Source organism: Saccostrea cucullata, unplaced genomic scaffold, assembly GCF_032062105.1.
Source record: "Saccostrea cucullata isolate Sc308-1 unplaced genomic scaffold, CSIRO_AGI_Scuc_v1 ctg318, whole genome shotgun sequence".
NCBI lineage: Eukaryota > Metazoa > Mollusca > Bivalvia > Ostreida > Ostreidae > Saccostrea > Saccostrea cuccullata.
In genome coordinates, this window is record NW_026929462.1 from 318,224 (window position 1) to 336,243 (window position 18,020).

Here is an 18,020-nt window from a genome sequence, read left to right on the forward strand (position 1 = left end):
TTAAAATTCCTTTTGGTGGAGCATTTTCATTTGATGACATCTTCAATATACTACCATGATTAAAAACATCGGACTATTCATTTACTAGGTACAAAATATGGTCGTTATACATTAAATACCTTAAATAACTTTCTAAGTGGTAATTCATTTTTTAGCGACGGATTAAAAATACTAATTAAATTGATTGATTGATTGATTGATCAGGGGAGGCACATTTTCTACGGAAATTATTTTAATTACGTAGAGTATCTTGAAAATTTCCCTGAGAGTTTTTAAATGGTAGGCAATGGATAGCTGAACGATCGCTGTACTTTTTCTAGGCATGCGCATGCTTGGTTCTGATAGAACCAATTACCCCTTTTAAGAAATCAGAAGTAGGGCGTACAACGGATCACGGGATGTTTACTCGTTAATGAAACCTGATTCTTTTCCAAATTTGTATTGTTTTCTGAAATTTTGATATTGTTATCGTCACATTTTATTATATCAGCGTGTATTCCTTATGATCTAGACTCTCTCAATCATGGATTCGAAAGGATTCAGTGCTCAGTGTCAAGTAAAGGAATGTTTTCAATGTCAGGGGGACACAGAATACTACTGTAAAGCATGTAAACATGACCTGTGTCTACAGTGTAAAGAGAAACATGTTTTTTGTTTAGAAACCATTTACCATGATGTTGTGGTTTTCTGTGAGAAATATGAAAATCTAACAAAGCAACAAATCTGTGTGAGACACCCAGGCAGAACCTATGAAAAATACTGTTACTCGTGTGAACTTCCTGTCTGTGTTAAATGTACAGAACACAGAAATAAAAACATACCTCTAGTTTGTTTCAAATGTACAGAACAGAGAAAACATGAAATATGGGACATAGGAACTGCTTATAAAACAAACCGCAAACATCACAAAGAAATCATTCATAACATTAGAAGTTTGACTATCTTTAACAGCTGTTTTATCCTATCAGGAATTAGAAATGATATAAACACTTGTCACAAAGAGCACAACAAATATCAATCAGAGATGCTACGAAAATCCCAAAGACTAGAAATTCTTATTGATTCAGTTGTATGGGATGTTAAAACCACTCATAAGAGTTTAAATCAGAGATTACATTATCAAATTAGAAAAATGAAAAGACACCTTGCCAGCGTAGAACAATATGAACATAAATCAGAAGAGCTAGAAAACAGACCCATCAGATTTATTTTATTTATAAAGAAAACACGTGTCCTCAAGATGAACACCCCTAATCTGAAAAGTCCCTCCCTGCTCTCCCCGACCGACGAAATCAACATGGAGGATGTCATTAAGTTATTGACAGAAATCGAGATCATAGAGAGAGGAAAAAGACAAGTAAAAACCGAATGTTTATTGAAACTGATGACTACACCCGTGTTTTACACAACCGTCAAACTAACAGGTGTAAGTCGTGTCAGACACATTTCCTGTGTGACGTCAGAACAGGTTTGGATCACTGATGGCATTCTGACAAACATAGCAGGAGACACAATGTATCAACTAACAGATATAGCTTCGTATATATGGAATTATGGAGCACACACCGTGAACGGTACAGGTGAGATTATTTATATAGACAGGGATTGTAACATTTGTAAATTATCTACAGATTTCAGAACAAAGTCTACATTTATAAAGAAAACTGAAGAATTGGAACCACACTGTGTTTACTGCTCTCCCTACAATGAAGATCTTCTGGTCGTGATGTATAATACTAATACAAAGACAGCCTTTGTTTACCGTTACAATGGTACAGGGGAACACATACAGACGATACAACACACCAGCAAAGGTCAGAGGATGTATAGACTACCTAATTACATCACAGAGAACCGCAATGGAGACATCGTTGTGTCTGACTATGATCGCGCTGTAGTGGTGACAGATCGTGGAGGGAGGCATCGCTTCTCCTACACTGGTCCACCATCTGGATCGGGACTACGACCACGTGGCATCTGTACAGACGCACTATTGAATATCCTTGTGTGTGATGTGAACACCCACACCGTACAAATGATAGACAAGGACGGCTATTTTCTATCACATATACTTACACCCCAACACGGGATAAACAGACCACAGGGACTTTATTATGACGTCAAAAGTCATCTTCTCTGGGTGGGATCATGGAACAAAGTATTTACCTGTAGATACATAGAGAGAAATCATTATAAGTAAGATAATTAAAAGCATGGGCACATTTCAGATGACAGGAATATCACTAATAGATAGATTATGTAATGTCAGACGACACGTTCCTCAAAAATATAATTTTTCGCTGGAATTTGTCATTAATGTATGGGTACTTAAAAGAGCTTCCTCACAAAAAAAATTGGAGGCACCTTACCAGGCATTGGATAAGATACCAGAGGATGACATTTCTTATATAATCCTTATCGGTAATCTTCTGAATGGTCACTTTCACAATTTTTGTTGGACTCATATTTTAATCATACTAGAAACAATGTGGAAACCACAACAGAAAGCAAATTATGAATATTTTTTTATATATAATATTAGAAAATACAAAACATATATTCAAAGAACGTTTCGTCTGACCTTAAAACGTGGATACATGTCCAGTGACAGAATTATATAACGGGAAATGTGTTTAGTAACAAATAAAGTGATACAGTATATCAGCTATATTTTTTGTATAATTTGTTACTAGAGTGGCTATTTTCGGTATAGAGGAAAACCCCTCATTGAATGCCCATGCCATTTGAAAATTTCTTAAACAAAATCTAGTGTGTAATTTCTGTACTCCTTTTTCCTATCTCTGATGTATATGAACCATATCAAAAACAATTTATTAGATCTCCGTGCGCCGGTTACGCATTTGGCGCAGTCATTTTCATCAAACTCAACTCCAACAACACTTTGAAAATCATGACACCAATCATCTGTTTCTAATGCTATTTGTATAAAATTTTGACATTATTATTATAGTAATAGATTTTAATTATGGTTTTAGTTCAATGTCTTACGTATTACTAAAGAAATAAAAGCGAATGTAATAGTTATATAGGTAAATTATTCCAAATTTTGATCGTCCGCCGACAGACCATATCGGCCTTCATATAAATCGTCCTTATATTATTAATATGAAAGATATATATCTAAGAATCAACCATTTCAAAGAACATTGAATATTTTATGGAAGTTCAAAATTTGGTTAGTATTTGTTGCATGTTTGAATAGTTATAAACATTGTCTACGACTTTTTGGGACAGCCTTCATATATGAAAAGACTACCTTACATTTTATTGGTATTAATTAATCTGATAAATGAATATATGATACATACACAAAGAATTCTAACAGGTGCATTTGTACAATTTAAAAGATACATGTTCTCATATCAAGACACTTAATTATTACAAGATTAAAATTTTATTAAACAATATTTAACATAAAAAATGTTTCTTAATACAGGTAAAGTAAGGACAAAAGTGTAAGATTGTGCATCTAAAATTTTAATGTTTTGCCACATAATTCTCAAACCTCTGTGATTATGGTTGATATTTCTATATTTTAAAAATGTAGAGGACATCTTCTTTACTTTTAATATGTGTTTTTGTGTCAGATTTAAAAAAGAAAGATTTTATATCGTAAAGTTGATTTCCTGAAATCAAACTTTATTCAAATATCAACTCATAGTAATAAATACTTTCCATCAACACGAGAATTAAATGATTAAATTTTGTGTATTGTTTGAAAACAATGTTATCACCAGTTTGATAAAATATCATGAGTTTGTAATGTCGTGTAGCATTTACAGCGTGTGAAATAGCAGTGGTTGGTGCATTACATTTTTTTTTACTTTAAATAGCATTATCAGCGATGTTTATGTTTATTTCCAGGTTTTGGGATTATATAATTTGAAAAGATAACATAAAATTTATTCATAGTCGGGAACATCAACAAAAAATATTTTCCTAGTACATGATAATGTTACATAATATTCAACAATAATAATAAACAAGTAATAGTATTTAAAAATTACATCGCACTACTGAAATATAAATATTACTCCGTGATGCTTGACATTAACATATGACATAATTATTTAAGCACATTAAAACTGACAAGCTGAAAATGAAATAAACACTGTTATATAGTATCTAAAAATAATAATAATCAGCTAGCGAAACAATTACAAATATTTCCGTACCAACTACTTTCATTTGATTTCATTTGGTTAAAATTTATAATATTTTTTAACGGATTCTGGTAAAGAATTCAAAAGTTTGGCGGACTCATATCTAAAAAACTTCAATCCATTCGTTGTTGATCTTGTTATGGTAAAACAGCACTTCCCTTGTTTCTAAAAGAACAAGGTGTTTCTTTAATATGGATAAACAAGTTGAAAAGTTTGATGAATAAGACCGCTAAGATTTTTAAATGCTTTAGTGTTCATCTTATGATTGATTGAATATTGTTTAACGTCCCTCTCGAGAATTTTTCACTCATATGGAGACGTCACCTTCTGCCGGTTAAGGGCTTCAAATTTAGACCTATACTCGGCATTCAGGGTCATTCAGTAGTGGGTGTTCTTTATCGTGCCAGCGCCTACCGTAACACGGGACCTCCGTTTTTAAGGTCATATCCGAAAGACCCATGACTTTTACTTCTGATGCAGAGCGCTTGGCGAAGGAACAGTCACTACCTATTTTATTTCTACGAATTAGGCTTGACGCGAGAATCGAACCCGGGCCTCCCGATCACGAAGCGAACGCCCTACCACTAGGCTACCGTGAACGGTGTTCATCTTACGAAAATGTGCCAGAATGTTACCGTGCATTTGGGAACAGATGACTGACAAGATCCGGGATGAAATTGGAAATTTGACAGCCAATGTAATGATGGGACTGAGAAAAATTCACGAATCGCCGTACGCACTGTCATACTTTAACGAGCAAGGGCTTGCTACTAAGGCATTTCTCGACAGTAAAGACCCCAGCGGTGTCAATATAAGTAAGCAGGGAAAGAGTAGAAAAAAAAACGATACAACTCTGCAGATGATCATGCTCGACTGCAAAGCATCTAGCAAAGGAAGATAAGTTCAAATAGATTCGATTGAAAAATGCAAATAGCTTCCTGCGATTAACATCGTCCATGGAGAGATAGATTTGAGTACCTAAGTCCCGTAAAATTTGAAATATTGGATATAAAAATGAATTTTCTGAAAATGGCATTTCAAATTTTATACAAAGAGGACGGTATCAGTGACAGGGGAACATAGAGTCATTTGAAAAATATTATTTCAAGAACAAACGCACACTATGATGCAGAAAAGGACTTTTTTGTCTCTGTTGTTGATACGTATATTGTAGAATGTGTTCTTGAGTATTCTAGAATGTCAGATGTAAATTTCACTTCTTCGTAACACAATCCACCCGAATTAGCCGACGACGAAATGAAAAGGTGTTGGTTTTTAAATGAACAAGAAAGAATGTTTCAAAACGAAATAAAACAAGGAATAGGGGTCAACAGGACGTTGAGGGTATGTAAAATATCTTTATTTACACTAAACATCAATATATAAATTCAAACATAATCAATTCAAAGAATTACTTAGGCAATCCCTTTCAATTAATAATTATCGTTTTTTTAGTAGAAGGAGAAGTGCAGTTGATTTATATCAAGTAAGAAATTGTAAAGAATAAAATTATTGGTCTTTAAATAAAAAAAAAACCTCATGGAAATTCAAGAATCGACAAATTACAAAAGTATTGAAAACTGGAGCAAAGCTCGTTGCAAAGCAACGAGTAGGTCTTCCGTCCTGTTTGACCGAGAGTAGCTTTCATTTTTCACAAGAATGAGAAAAGACGCCCAAAAATGCTTTGAATCATCTAAAGCTATGTAAATTAATGCAAAAATAGGCCATTTTTGCTACTTCCGGTTTGACCGGAAGTGACGACGACGAACGGAAAATTAATTTTTAAGTTCCCAGAGACATATGTTACCCAAAAACTTGTCAAAAACGGCAAAATACACGTTTCCCGACTACTTCCGGTTTGGCCGGAAGTGACGACGCTTGACGTATTTTGACGACTCCATTAGATTAAGTTTGACATTTTCAACAACTTTGCTTCTTTGATGTATAACAAATTCTCAAAACTTTTTTAGATATCTGGAAAAAAAACGTTTGGCCCCTCTACATCCTTTAATTTGAAAGATCTGATTCTACAAAAATTATGTTCTATATATTTTAAGAATATAAAAGCAAAATATGAGTAATTTTTGGCTCTTTTAAGCGTTCGAATTTTTGACCCCTATATAGCGCCAATTTGAATAGAGAAATCAAAAACAAAAACCGATCTGCACAACTTCAGTCCTTCTATTATCTAAAATCAGTAGAATTTCTGCTCCAGCTTTAGCCGTCTCTGAGTCTTTTTCAGGAAATGAAAGCCTATAAATTTTCGTTTAAAGGGAAGTAACTCAAAACCGGAAGTGACTTTTTTGAAATTTTAGAGTAGTCTTGAAAAATTATCTTGATATCTGTAAAATGACAAATAAAGATCGCGGTCTCTTTCATCTAAGAAATACTTATCTCATATTAAAAAGTAACAAAAACAATCTATCCAAATATGAAAAGAAAACATGATATTATTTTTTTCATCTGTTGAGTCACGTTTTGTTCGCCATCACATTATGTTCGCCGTCACGAAATGTCCGCCTCTTTTCGGGAAAATTGTTACACTTTCTCCACCGCTACAAAATGTCCACCTTTCTTCCGAAAAAAAGTAATTTTATGTCCGTCGCCAAGAAATGCTCGCCTCCCCCTCCCAAAAAAATCACATAATGTCCTCCGTCACGAAGTGTCCGCCGATCATCCGAAAATATCGTCACATTATTTTCGCAACTAGAAAATGTCCGTCCAATATTGAAAATAGTGTTTTATTTTTTCCATTCTGTGAATCTTTAACCAAGCTTGCTATAATTTATATGCTAGAAATGATTTCAGTGAACTACATTATTTTCCATCAATTAATGGAGATTTGCTTTATTTCTCTTGATTATTAAGAGTACTTGAGAATTCAATGACATTTTGTCAGAAATAGTTAACGCTTTGTTTTTTCCACAGTCTTTAAATGTGAGAATAAAGAAATCATAATTGTTACCGACAGCCAGGAGGCGGTTGTTCATTTGATATTAAGATTTTACGTATCTTGATGTTCTGCGAAGTTTGAAAAATAAAAATAATAGTATGATATATCCTATCAGACAAGGCTGCAAATGAAGAGTTTCATTGCTTATATTTCAACAACACAGGAAAACTAAACGGATATATTCCTGCAGATAAAAGAATGGTGGACCGTATTATCTTACGAAGTTATTTAAACGGGGTGCTAATTTTGGTTTTAATTGGCGTTGATTTTGGCGTTAAGATGATAGTTTAGATGATAGTCTGTTACAATTTTGATCGCTGAAATAGTCAGTACTCTTATTAATGTCCAACTGCAAATTAGCCAAAACCTTGCGTACGCAAAATTTTACGGCCGAAAGAAAACCTGCTATACGGTATTTGGTCGAACAAGTAAAGGAACATATAAAACATGTTTTTTAACAAAACAGAAAGAAATCTTAGGAACAGGTCTAGTGCCATAACAAGCATCAAAGAAATTGCTGGGCATTTTGATGAAATCTCAAGTATTGTCAAAAATCAAAACGACATTCCGACAAACTAGCTATTGGTGACGAACTGGCAATTAAAAACCTTTTTTGTTTGAAGAAGGCTGCTTACACGAATGGTTCTCCGATATCCAGGCTTCATCATCTACAAATATTAATGTGACCAACTACCACCATTGTATCAAAATTAAAAAGGTCGAGTTTTCTAATGAATATGGAAATAAATTAGGTTTCAGTATGTTCTCTTTGATTTCATATATGTTGCTCATTAAATGAGACTAAACTTCTGCTTTACACATTTTTTATTAACAAAATTTTCAAAAGATTTTACAAGATCTGTTAACAAGAAATAAGAGAGACCTTTTAAATCTGTGTAAGGTATTTGCAATTGACTGTTTTCAGCATTCAAATACGAATTTAGAACTTGAAAAAGTACTCGTAATTTAGATTGATTAGTTTTTCGACTTGACGCAATCAACTCCATTGCTATGCCCTTTTTATTTCATTAGCAATGGCTACGATACATACTGTTGCTCAAAAACATTGCATCATGTATGCAATGTCATATTTTGTTCACAGGAAAATCCAAAGTAACCAGTGAGAAATATTCACCTGCATGTTTTAGCGTGCTAAACTGTTTCTGTCATATTTTTGACGTCACTTGCATTATAAAAGAAAGTTGCGTTGCACTGGGCCCCATCTCACTCGCCTCTTCATATTTTCTGCAAATATGCCAAAGAATCATATTGATGAATAAGAAATTTGTAATTTAATGAATTATTTGTTTTATACATGTCTGCTCTTCATCTAGCTGAATAATATATTAATATACATTTATGTTTTGAAGATCAACATACTTTTCAGTGATGATTGGGGCCATAATGTTTGATTCGCGCGAACATTTGGTAAATCTATTCGACATGCCTCCGAAGCAAATAAAAGTTTCAATTGGGTCGCACATTCTGTGAACTGTCTTCTCCTTTATCTTGAAATGATTGGAAAATCATGTCTATTAAAAATGCTAAACTGATTTTTAGTATGTTATTTTTAAATTACGTTGAAACATACCTAGTTCTAAAATACCTTAGTGATGCTTGGTGCTTGGTATTGTGAAACTGCATTCATCATTCCTATCCTTAACTCTTTACAACTTACTGAATTTTTATGAATATGAAAGTTTCTCTAAAGCTTAGCGTAAAAATATTATGATGTAATATTTTGATGAGAAAATTACTTTCCTTATTTTATGAGTTTAAAGCAAGTATAAAATAGAAGGAACTTTGCAATAAATTGAAGATAAAATGAACGTTTTAAAGCGCATGAAAATGCGTGATTCCGAGGAAACGGTATATGCGTGATTTTGCGTTAGAAATAGGAAATAGTATATGCGTTAAAATGCGTGACTGCGGGGAAGGGGGTTAAATTCGTCAAATGCTGCTTTAAATCCATATTCTGCATCCAGATGTAAAAATCCTTACACAATTCTGTGTACTTCACCTGATGTATATTGCAAACGTTCAAACGTTCTTCGTAAGAGTCTGTACTTGAACAAATTCTTGTGTTGAACTGTTATCAGAATCTTATGTCCATCGGCTTTTTTAGCAAAAGTTTGTATTATCTTGTTGAGTGTCCGTGCAACAGTCAATATACCATGGTCGTTGTCACAACTGACCTCATGTTGTGATGGATTATTTAAATCAGAATTTACAAACCAAAACAAATAATATTTTGTAAGACCTCATGTGTACCAAGAAACAACAAATTTATTTAAAAAAATAATAATTTTTGCTACATATGTATAATGAACAAAATACGGCTGAAAGTTCAGTCATAATTGTCACGGACCAGTTTCACACTACGTCGCTACATCGTCTAGTGTCCACCATATTGTCCCTCCTGGTCCACCGTATTTCTAAATTTAGGCAGTCTTCACGTACATCCTCCCATTCAAAACAAAAGCTTTATATACAATTAGGTCACTACAATTTTCATAGGGTATTCTAATAAAATATTCAAAACACAAATCTGTTCAAACTACTAGATTTTACAAACAAATTACAAAAGAAAACACATATTCGCCTTTTAACAAGTAAATGAATTAGAACATTAATATATACATTCTGGCTATATTGCTAACAGTTTTACACAGAATATTGCTCTATAAAGCTAACAACAAAAATATTGTTAAGTGTAAAAACTTACTGAGCTGTGGCATTTTATACAACATAGTTATACTGCCGTCCCCAAGGTCTTGCTCTCAACACCGCTACAAACATTGATCCTGGATCCCAAGATCACTCAGCAAGGGAAACAGAACACACTAAAGTTCACACAGGATGGGTTTAATAATAGTCACACGCCAATGATCACTAAGCATGGGTAAACTACTCCCAGCGTTCAGACCTCATCTGATAAACACTAGCCAACACCAAACGAAATAACTGACAAAACTAATCAAACGGGTTCGACGAGTATACGTTGATACATGTAAAAATAGCAACTCAGTGATCAACTGTGCGTGAATGAAATAAACGATAACTTCTAACACTTAAATAAAGGCAACTCTTATCAATATCTGTACAATAAGCTAATAATAGGGAGAGGGCTAAAATAGGCTTTGCCTGCTGCCCATGTGAATAAAATTTTGTATAAATAAAAAGAAAAAAATAAGCTTATATCAAACATAGACACACTGTCTCTTATGACAGCCGCTATTGATCGATATTTGTATTGGTACAGTAGAACATGATTGACTAGACACATTATGTGGTACAAGGTTATCACTGACGTGAAGAGCTGGCGTCTGAGGTGGGGTAGGGATATATGTGATGTTTGTGTCCTGAGGTACGTTTCTTGGTAACGGTTCATGTAAAGTAAATGTTCACAATTCCTGTTCAGAAATGCACTTGTACGCTGAGGGACGTGTACATAGAGTACATTCTTTGGTTGACACGTATGTGCATGAGGAACATGCACATAAGGTGCACTCTGTGGTTGACAAATATTAGATGTTTTATGTGAATGTAGAGATGTTCTTCTGTCTTCCCATGGTGGTGAACACGGATTCAATGTTACATTAACAGTTTCTTTTGTTTCAGGTTTGTCACTTGCATGAAATTTATCTTTCAGGGGTTCTTCTAAGTCTAAATTCCGCAAAACACTTTCCTAAATGATTTTGGTTTTTGCATCAGTTATATTAATTTCTGTTTTGATTTCAAGTTCTTTATTCTTACGTTTCAGTTGTAGATAAGCTCCTTCTAATTCCATTTCTTTGGTAACGCTGTATATATAGGTCTACCCTTCTGTACTATAAAATCAACAAGGCCTGAAACCATCCGCAACATTGGATTTCGCCTAGGATCCTCTTACTGACTTACTTTCAGGTTTTCTAGGGTATATACTATGTTGTTCATCAACATCGGAAAATCTAATTTATTGAAATAAAATATTTTTTCAGCACCATTCTGCCACTTTCTCGCGTTTCCTAGCATTTTTCTTGTACTCTTGGTAGATCTATTTATACTAACTAGTATCATTCGTCATTTACAGACTTACATGGGTCGCGCCTGTATATGATTGAAAATGATATAAAACGACGGAGAAATATCATTGTTAAATCAACCACAAAAACAGTTAATTACAATAGCATTGCAAAAGGAGTAACAATAAAATGGTTTCCCGGCCTTTTGTTTTTTAATGACCTGATATATTTCTGATTTATCAGTAGTCGGTTTTACAACTACGATGGTACAGTTCTGATTTGAAAAACAACGCTTTTTTGAAAAATACACTTGTTTCTTTTTACAAAAATCGTAAGGTTAATCAGTGGCTATAGAAGCTTTGTCTCATTAACGTTGAAAGGTTTTTAGTTAGAGATTGTTTTCGCAATTATGCATTTTTTTCTCTCTATTTACATGTATCAAAAGAAAAATATGAGTAATAATGACTTTAATCTTATAAGTACTAATTCTCTTAGTTTTTATCAATCGTCTCTCTTTTCCTGAATCCGTAAACCCATATTCTGTCCTTATTTAATGATCCCACCCAAAGACGGTGAGATATGTCATCATAACTCACGCACCAGGGTATGTATATCTCTTGTTGATGTATGTCTATCAGGGACAGGAACTGGCCGTCCTTATCAATCATTTGTAATGTTCTTGTGTTCGTATCACACACAAGGATGTTTGAATGTACATCTGTACAGATTCCTCGAGGCCATAGTCCTGATCCCGAAGGAGGCCCTTTATAGGAGAAGCGATAATTTCCTCCACGATCCGTCACTACTACACCGTTATGAAAATCAGAAACAATAACATCTCCATTATGATTCTCCGTGATGTAAGTAGGAATTTTATACAGAATTTTGCCATCAGTGTTGCTTCGTTCTGTGATTTGTATGCATTGTCCTGTGTTATTATAACGTTTTACCTTGCCTGTTTTTATTATGAATTCCCACTAGTAGATCTTCATTGAAGAGGGAACAGAATACACACTGTGGTATCCATATACCATTATGTTTTACCAGTGTAGATAACTTTGTGTTATCAATACTTTGCTTTATTATGCTGAAATTCCCATCTATATAAATAAGTTCACGGGCTAGATTTACTGTGTGTATTCCATAAGTCCATGTTGGACTGCCTACATATGTCTGTTGATGTAGTATATCCCCCGCTGAGTTTGTCATGAAAAGTCAATTATTCCAGTAACCATAGATCCAAACTAGATCTGACGCTAAACATGCAATATGATGTACACCTTTAACACCTGTCACCGTGACAGTCTTGTGTAACACAGGGTTTAGACAACAGTTTTAATGGACGGCCATTGTTTAATTGTCTTTTCCCCGTCATTATGATTTGGAAGTCTCTTTCTAGCTTATTTATACTCTCGATGTTCATTTCTTCACTTTTGAAGTACAAAGCTTGATGCATAAGAAAAGGAGTATCGTTTTCTTTCCGGAACGTGGATCTTCTTTAGAAAAGGGAGAATATTCATCGGTCTCTTTGTTGACTGTTCAAATTTATGTTCATAGTTCTCTATCATGGCAAGGTGTCTGTTCATATTCCTAGTTTCTTGTTGTTGTTTTCTATTAATATAACGTTGGTGTCTAATTTTAACTTCACAAATTACAGTGTCAATAAGGTCCTTTAGTCTCTGTGGTTTAGTTGATATTTCTGATTGAAGTTTGGATATTTTTTGTGACAATTATTTTTATCATATTTTATTCTCTTTAGGTGATATAAAAAAATCATGAAAAATGTTTCTTTTAATATTTTGAATGAATGCTCTGTTTTAATGACTCTTTTGAATATATGCTGTTCCTATATCAAGTAATTTATGTTTTACATGTTCACTACACTGAGGACAGAGAAGAAGTTCACATGATTCACAATAATTTTCATAACCTCTGTCTGTGTGTATCTTACATTTCTTTTCTTTTGAAATTTTTCTATATTTTTCGCGGTTAATCACAACGTCATGGAACATATGTCTTTGTTTACACGACAGACAAATGTCACGTGTACAGGTGAAACAAGAAAAGCCAGCGTCCGCCCAGCAATCTGAACACTCGCGTACTTTACACTGTGTGCTAACCCCTACCTTGTTCATGATGTGTAGAGTCTAGTTTATGTTTTTAACCTAAACATTTTATATTGGATTGTTCAAAGAGCACTTCATTGGATGCATCCTGAAAAAAAAATAAAAATAATACTTTAACTCAACTAAAAAAATTTAAAAGTTAAAATGTGGAGATAACGAACAATATTCAAGCTCAATGATCCATTTAAAATCGTTACAAATCAGCATCACAGCAAACAAGGACCTCTTTAAACATCAGAGGTGGAATCAGGTGCCATGGAGGAATGAGGATACCCTGCCGACAATTCTCCTTGTCAGGAAGATCAGAAATATATTAAACGTTCTGGTTATATTGCAATAAAGGTATCTGCTTTCGATTCAAATGGAATTTTTATTAATACTTGTGTCAGCTATTGTAAACCTAAACGCATAAAATCAAAACTTAATTTTTCATATGAAATTGTTGACAAATAAGATGATGAAGCAAGAATTATAACAGTCTGGTTTAATTCAATCATTTATCAAATTCTAAGGTGGAAACAATAACCTTGTGTGGAAATACATGAAGTTATCATGAATATGAAGGCTGAACGACGATTTCCATTATTTTTCTAAGAAGTGAAACATATGGAGATAACGAACATTTAAATGAATCAATAAAACAATACAAAATATACAGGATTAAAACAAGGTCCTCACATAAAACAATACAGTTTATTAAAGAAGTGAGCTTCTCCTGCCGACCAACACATCCGCCGTGTGCTCCTTGTCATGATCAGGAAAAATACATTGCCAATTTGGTTTATAATGGACTAACAATAAACATGAAAACAATCAGTCAGCATTTGACTCAGTGATAATTGTATTTGTTGACAAGACCATTGTATCGACTATAGAACTAACGGAAATGATGACTTTAAAGGAGACAACTGATATTCTTGTTTTCATCAACTTGTTGTCAATAATTTACCATGTTTTACAAATTTGTTATACCTAGAGCAAGCTCTTGATATATCGAATCAACTGAAATACGTAAGCTCCATATGTACGTGATGAAATTATACATCTATGGCTGCATAGGTAGGGGAAGTTACGGTAGAAATGTAATTTTTGAGAAAAAATTAAACTAAAGTAGTCAAGGCAACGAATAAAGATTTAGGTGAACTATCAAAAAAAGAGATGTTTCATCAGCGTGTTGACTCATTTTATGTTCTTTATCAGGTATCATAATACTCTTTATATCTTTATTTTGTTTGATCAAGACTGCTAGAATTTCGGCACACAGGAGAAACAAATATGGTGTCATCATGTCTACATCCCCTCTCTATATCAATTTGTTCTGATAAAAAAAAAAACACTTTGTAACACAGAAGCCTTAAATTTGTGTAAAGAATCTTGATCCATTCAATTATATATTCACCGAAGCAAAAATATTTTAAAACTTTATAAATAAAAGTCCAAGAAATATAGTGTCAAAAGCGTTTTAAAAATCAATCAACAAAAGTAATCCAAGTATATTTTTTCGGTCAGTATATTCCATTAAATCATAAATAAATCTTGTATTCTCTCCAAACCTGACTGAGTGTCTGAAATAAGATACTCTAATGTTGATTTAATTCTAAAACTTAGACACCCTGAAATTAATCTGTAAACCACATTTAGTATAGGCTCGCCCGTTTCTTAAAAATTGTCTAAGTTTGTCTCCCTTTGGCAAACATGAAATAATTCCCAATCATTGAGAAACAGAGAGCATCTTACTGACGAAAATGCAATTTATTTACTGACATATAATTTGTTTCAGATCCCTCCAGAATTTTTTTTAAAAATTCAACTGTATTTCCATCACTTCCTTAGGACTTATTGTTTTTCATATTTCTTTTTGAACTTTAAGGATTTCATCTTCAGATTTTTTTCTTTTTATTCTGAGATGTGTTTATCTAATTTTAATAAATTGTATTTGCTACCAAGGTATTTGGTTCGAATATAGAACTTACGAAATGATGACTTTAAACGAGACAACTGATATTATTGTTTCATCAGCTTGCTTGTCAATAATTTACCTCGTTTTAGAAATTGTTCATACATAGAGCATGGTTTTGCGTGTGGAATCAACTGAGAACAATCTTGACATACACAAAATTCAAGTTCCATATATATAACCATACATGTTTACCACTATGAAATGATCAAGAAGTTTCTTAATATTACTATTCATATACATGTGTACATGATGAAACAGTACACAACTCACAACAATGTACTTCAGATAGCATATAATTTGACTAAATATCATTAGTTATGTAAACATTTAGAGGGGTGATACGGAAATATGTGGGCCCTTGAAAAAGCTCCTGTTTTGTAGTGTTTTATGGACATTTGATCTTGAATACTGTTCGTTATCTCCATATGTTTTCTGATAAAGACTGCCACTTTTTTGTTTGTCATTATGAGTTTGTTTTCCAAATTGCGTATCCAAGCATTTTTTGGGTGTAAAACAAGAAAATCCGATCTACACCTTATGAACATTATTCCTTATTTGTATGAAATGAATTTTATTCTATTCCCGTTGTTAAATAAGAATAAAGTTTATAACACTTTTCTTGCACTTATTGCTAAGGTATGCATTGATTTAAAGTCATTTTCTATTATAATGTGATGGGTCGGCATAAAGAGCATCGGAGGCCAAGATTGCATTTTACTTTTCTATGGGAGGCAACATATATCCTCCCTGCGTATCTTTTTAATGAATAATTTAAAAGGACACTTTTTTTATATCACAAGCATATGATAATTGAATCATCCAATTTAGAACTAATTATGGGTCTGAAAAAGAGTCTGTCACAGTTTGTTCGTTTTTTTTTTAAATAATGTGAGGATTTCGTTTCTTAAAACTGAAAGATATATGAATGACTCTACTCTAGAGTATACTTTGAATTTGCAATTAGATGTGAATAAGGAATGTGTCTACCGTAGAATACAGGGACACATTTTAGTTCCGTATCCACTCATTAAAAGGAGGTGTAAGTGTTTTGAGTGTATGTAGGTTAATGTATTGTGTATCTCAAGTAGAGTGCATCTTATGAATGAAATTCAACCTATCTTCTAATAAGTAACATTGTCATTTACTTGAAGTGTTTATTGGCTAATGTTGTATTTCCTACACTCCGAGTACTTGTTGGAAAATCTTGTTAACTTTTTTATTGTCTGTAATAGGTTAAATATACAGGTACATTTTTACATATTAAACTCGGTTCATAAGGAAGCTGCCTCCCCAGTATTCAAAGTGTAGCCTCAATCTTTTTATTCTTATATTTTCACATGTTTTCATGAATTCATTTGAATAAATATTCCCCTAAAAAAACATCATGCTAAAACAGCAATCCATGGATGACGATGCTTCTTTACAATATAAAATGAAACCTATATTCTTCTCACTCTCTTTAGTCAACTTCTAAAATTTCCTACCGCTTCGACAGAATTGAGTTTGTCCTGCTTTGATATACTTATTTGCACATTTGTTTCAAAAAGGTAAGTATTCAAAAGATACACACATAAAACAAAATACGACTCACGTCTTCAAAAAATAATACCATAAAAAAATAAAGCTTTTGAAACATACAAAGACAGTAAAAACTAACAACAGGAAAGTAGTAAATTTTTAAAGAAAAAATGTGTACACACATTTTCAATAATTAATACATCCTAAGAGCGGAGAAATCACGGATCTCTGAAAATTTAAGAGTTGCAATCAGGAGCTATACAGGAGTAAGCATCCCAGACTCGCCATGTTTTCCTTTTTTGCCATACACAGAAAAAAAAAACAAACCAACAGAGACCATTTTTTACAAAGTACAGTTGGTAACAAGTCTGTCAGAATTTGTCTTAATGATTTATCTGAATATATTCCGTCATCTCTGTATTTCTTTTTGAAATAAAAACTACTAAATAATGAATTTTTTATGGTAATACTCTTTATGTGAGACACCCCCTACCACGCTTTTCAGCTACAACAAAAACACTGAACAAATGCAATCTGACCCATTACATTGATACTGAATGTCAGTGATAAACATTCGTATGTCATATACCTAGTGGTGTAATCAGCCCTAAAAAAGCAGCACCTGGGAGGTAGGGTTGTCTTGCCCTCGGAGTTGATAAATTTCTGTCTTGGCCCGTCGTCAAGGGGTTGTCTCGCCCTCAAATTTCAAAGCATTATATCTGCTTAATTTTTCATTTAATGTTTTTCGAAATGAAATGTTTCAAAACACCGGGACTATTCTTTTTGATGACAGACCAGGCAATTATTACTCTGTATGATTATTCATTGTGAAGCAACATCTTAAGGAACATCAAAATAAATAACTCTTATTTTAAACATAAAATTATATAATTTTTTAAAATAAAAATATCTAAATGTTTCTTTTTTTCTTTGGATTAAATGTATATTAGAACAACAGCACACAACTGTTTTGATTTCGGTCCTTGTATTAGCCCTATGGGTTTGGCACGATACAAACCGTTCGGGTTGATACCAGAGATCAAAACAGCAGTGTGACATTTATGTCGCTCCGAAGGAAGTCGGGCGATATATTGCAATTGTACGCATGTTTTTGTTATACGGGCTGTTTCTCAGAGATGGCTGGGAAATCCTCTTCAAACTTTCCTCAAAGGAGAATATCACTGCTTTTAGGTGTGGTGTATCGTTATTCAGTTTCAATATAGCAACTGACTGTTGCCATGGATACCTACAAAAAGCCTAATTTTGTTCACGAGT

At 33.3% G+C, this 18,020-nt stretch overlaps 1 protein-coding gene and 2 long non-coding RNA genes across 3 annotated transcripts in view; 1 reads left to right on the plus strand and 2 right to left on the minus strand.

Moving 5' to 3' along the window:
• The first annotated feature begins 1,161 nt into the window (after window positions 1-1,161).
• On the plus strand, window positions 1,162-2,200 carry LOC134280924 (uncharacterized). Its single transcript, XM_062763376.1, has one exon. The coding sequence runs from the start codon at window positions 1,241-1,243 to the stop codon at window positions 2,198-2,200; it is 960 nt and encodes a 319-aa protein (XP_062619360.1). The 5' UTR covers window positions 1,162-1,240.
• Window positions 2,201-9,401: 7,201 nt separating this feature from the next.
• Window positions 9,402-9,995, minus strand: LOC134280942 (uncharacterized). Its single transcript, XR_009994996.1, has 2 exons — window positions 9,863-9,995; window positions 9,402-9,600 (listed from the first exon to the last, which is right to left on the minus strand). It is a non-coding gene; the product is annotated as an uncharacterized LOC134280942 (long non-coding RNA).
• Window positions 9,996-12,538: 2,543 nt separating this feature from the next.
• The window catches only part of LOC134280941 (uncharacterized), a 41,869-nt gene continuing 36,387 nt past the window's right edge, over window positions 12,539-18,020 (minus strand). Inside the window, exon 4 of the long non-coding RNA XR_009994995.1 lies at window positions 12,539-13,355. This is a non-coding gene — a long non-coding RNA (uncharacterized LOC134280941). The remainder of the gene's footprint in view (window positions 13,356-18,020) is intronic.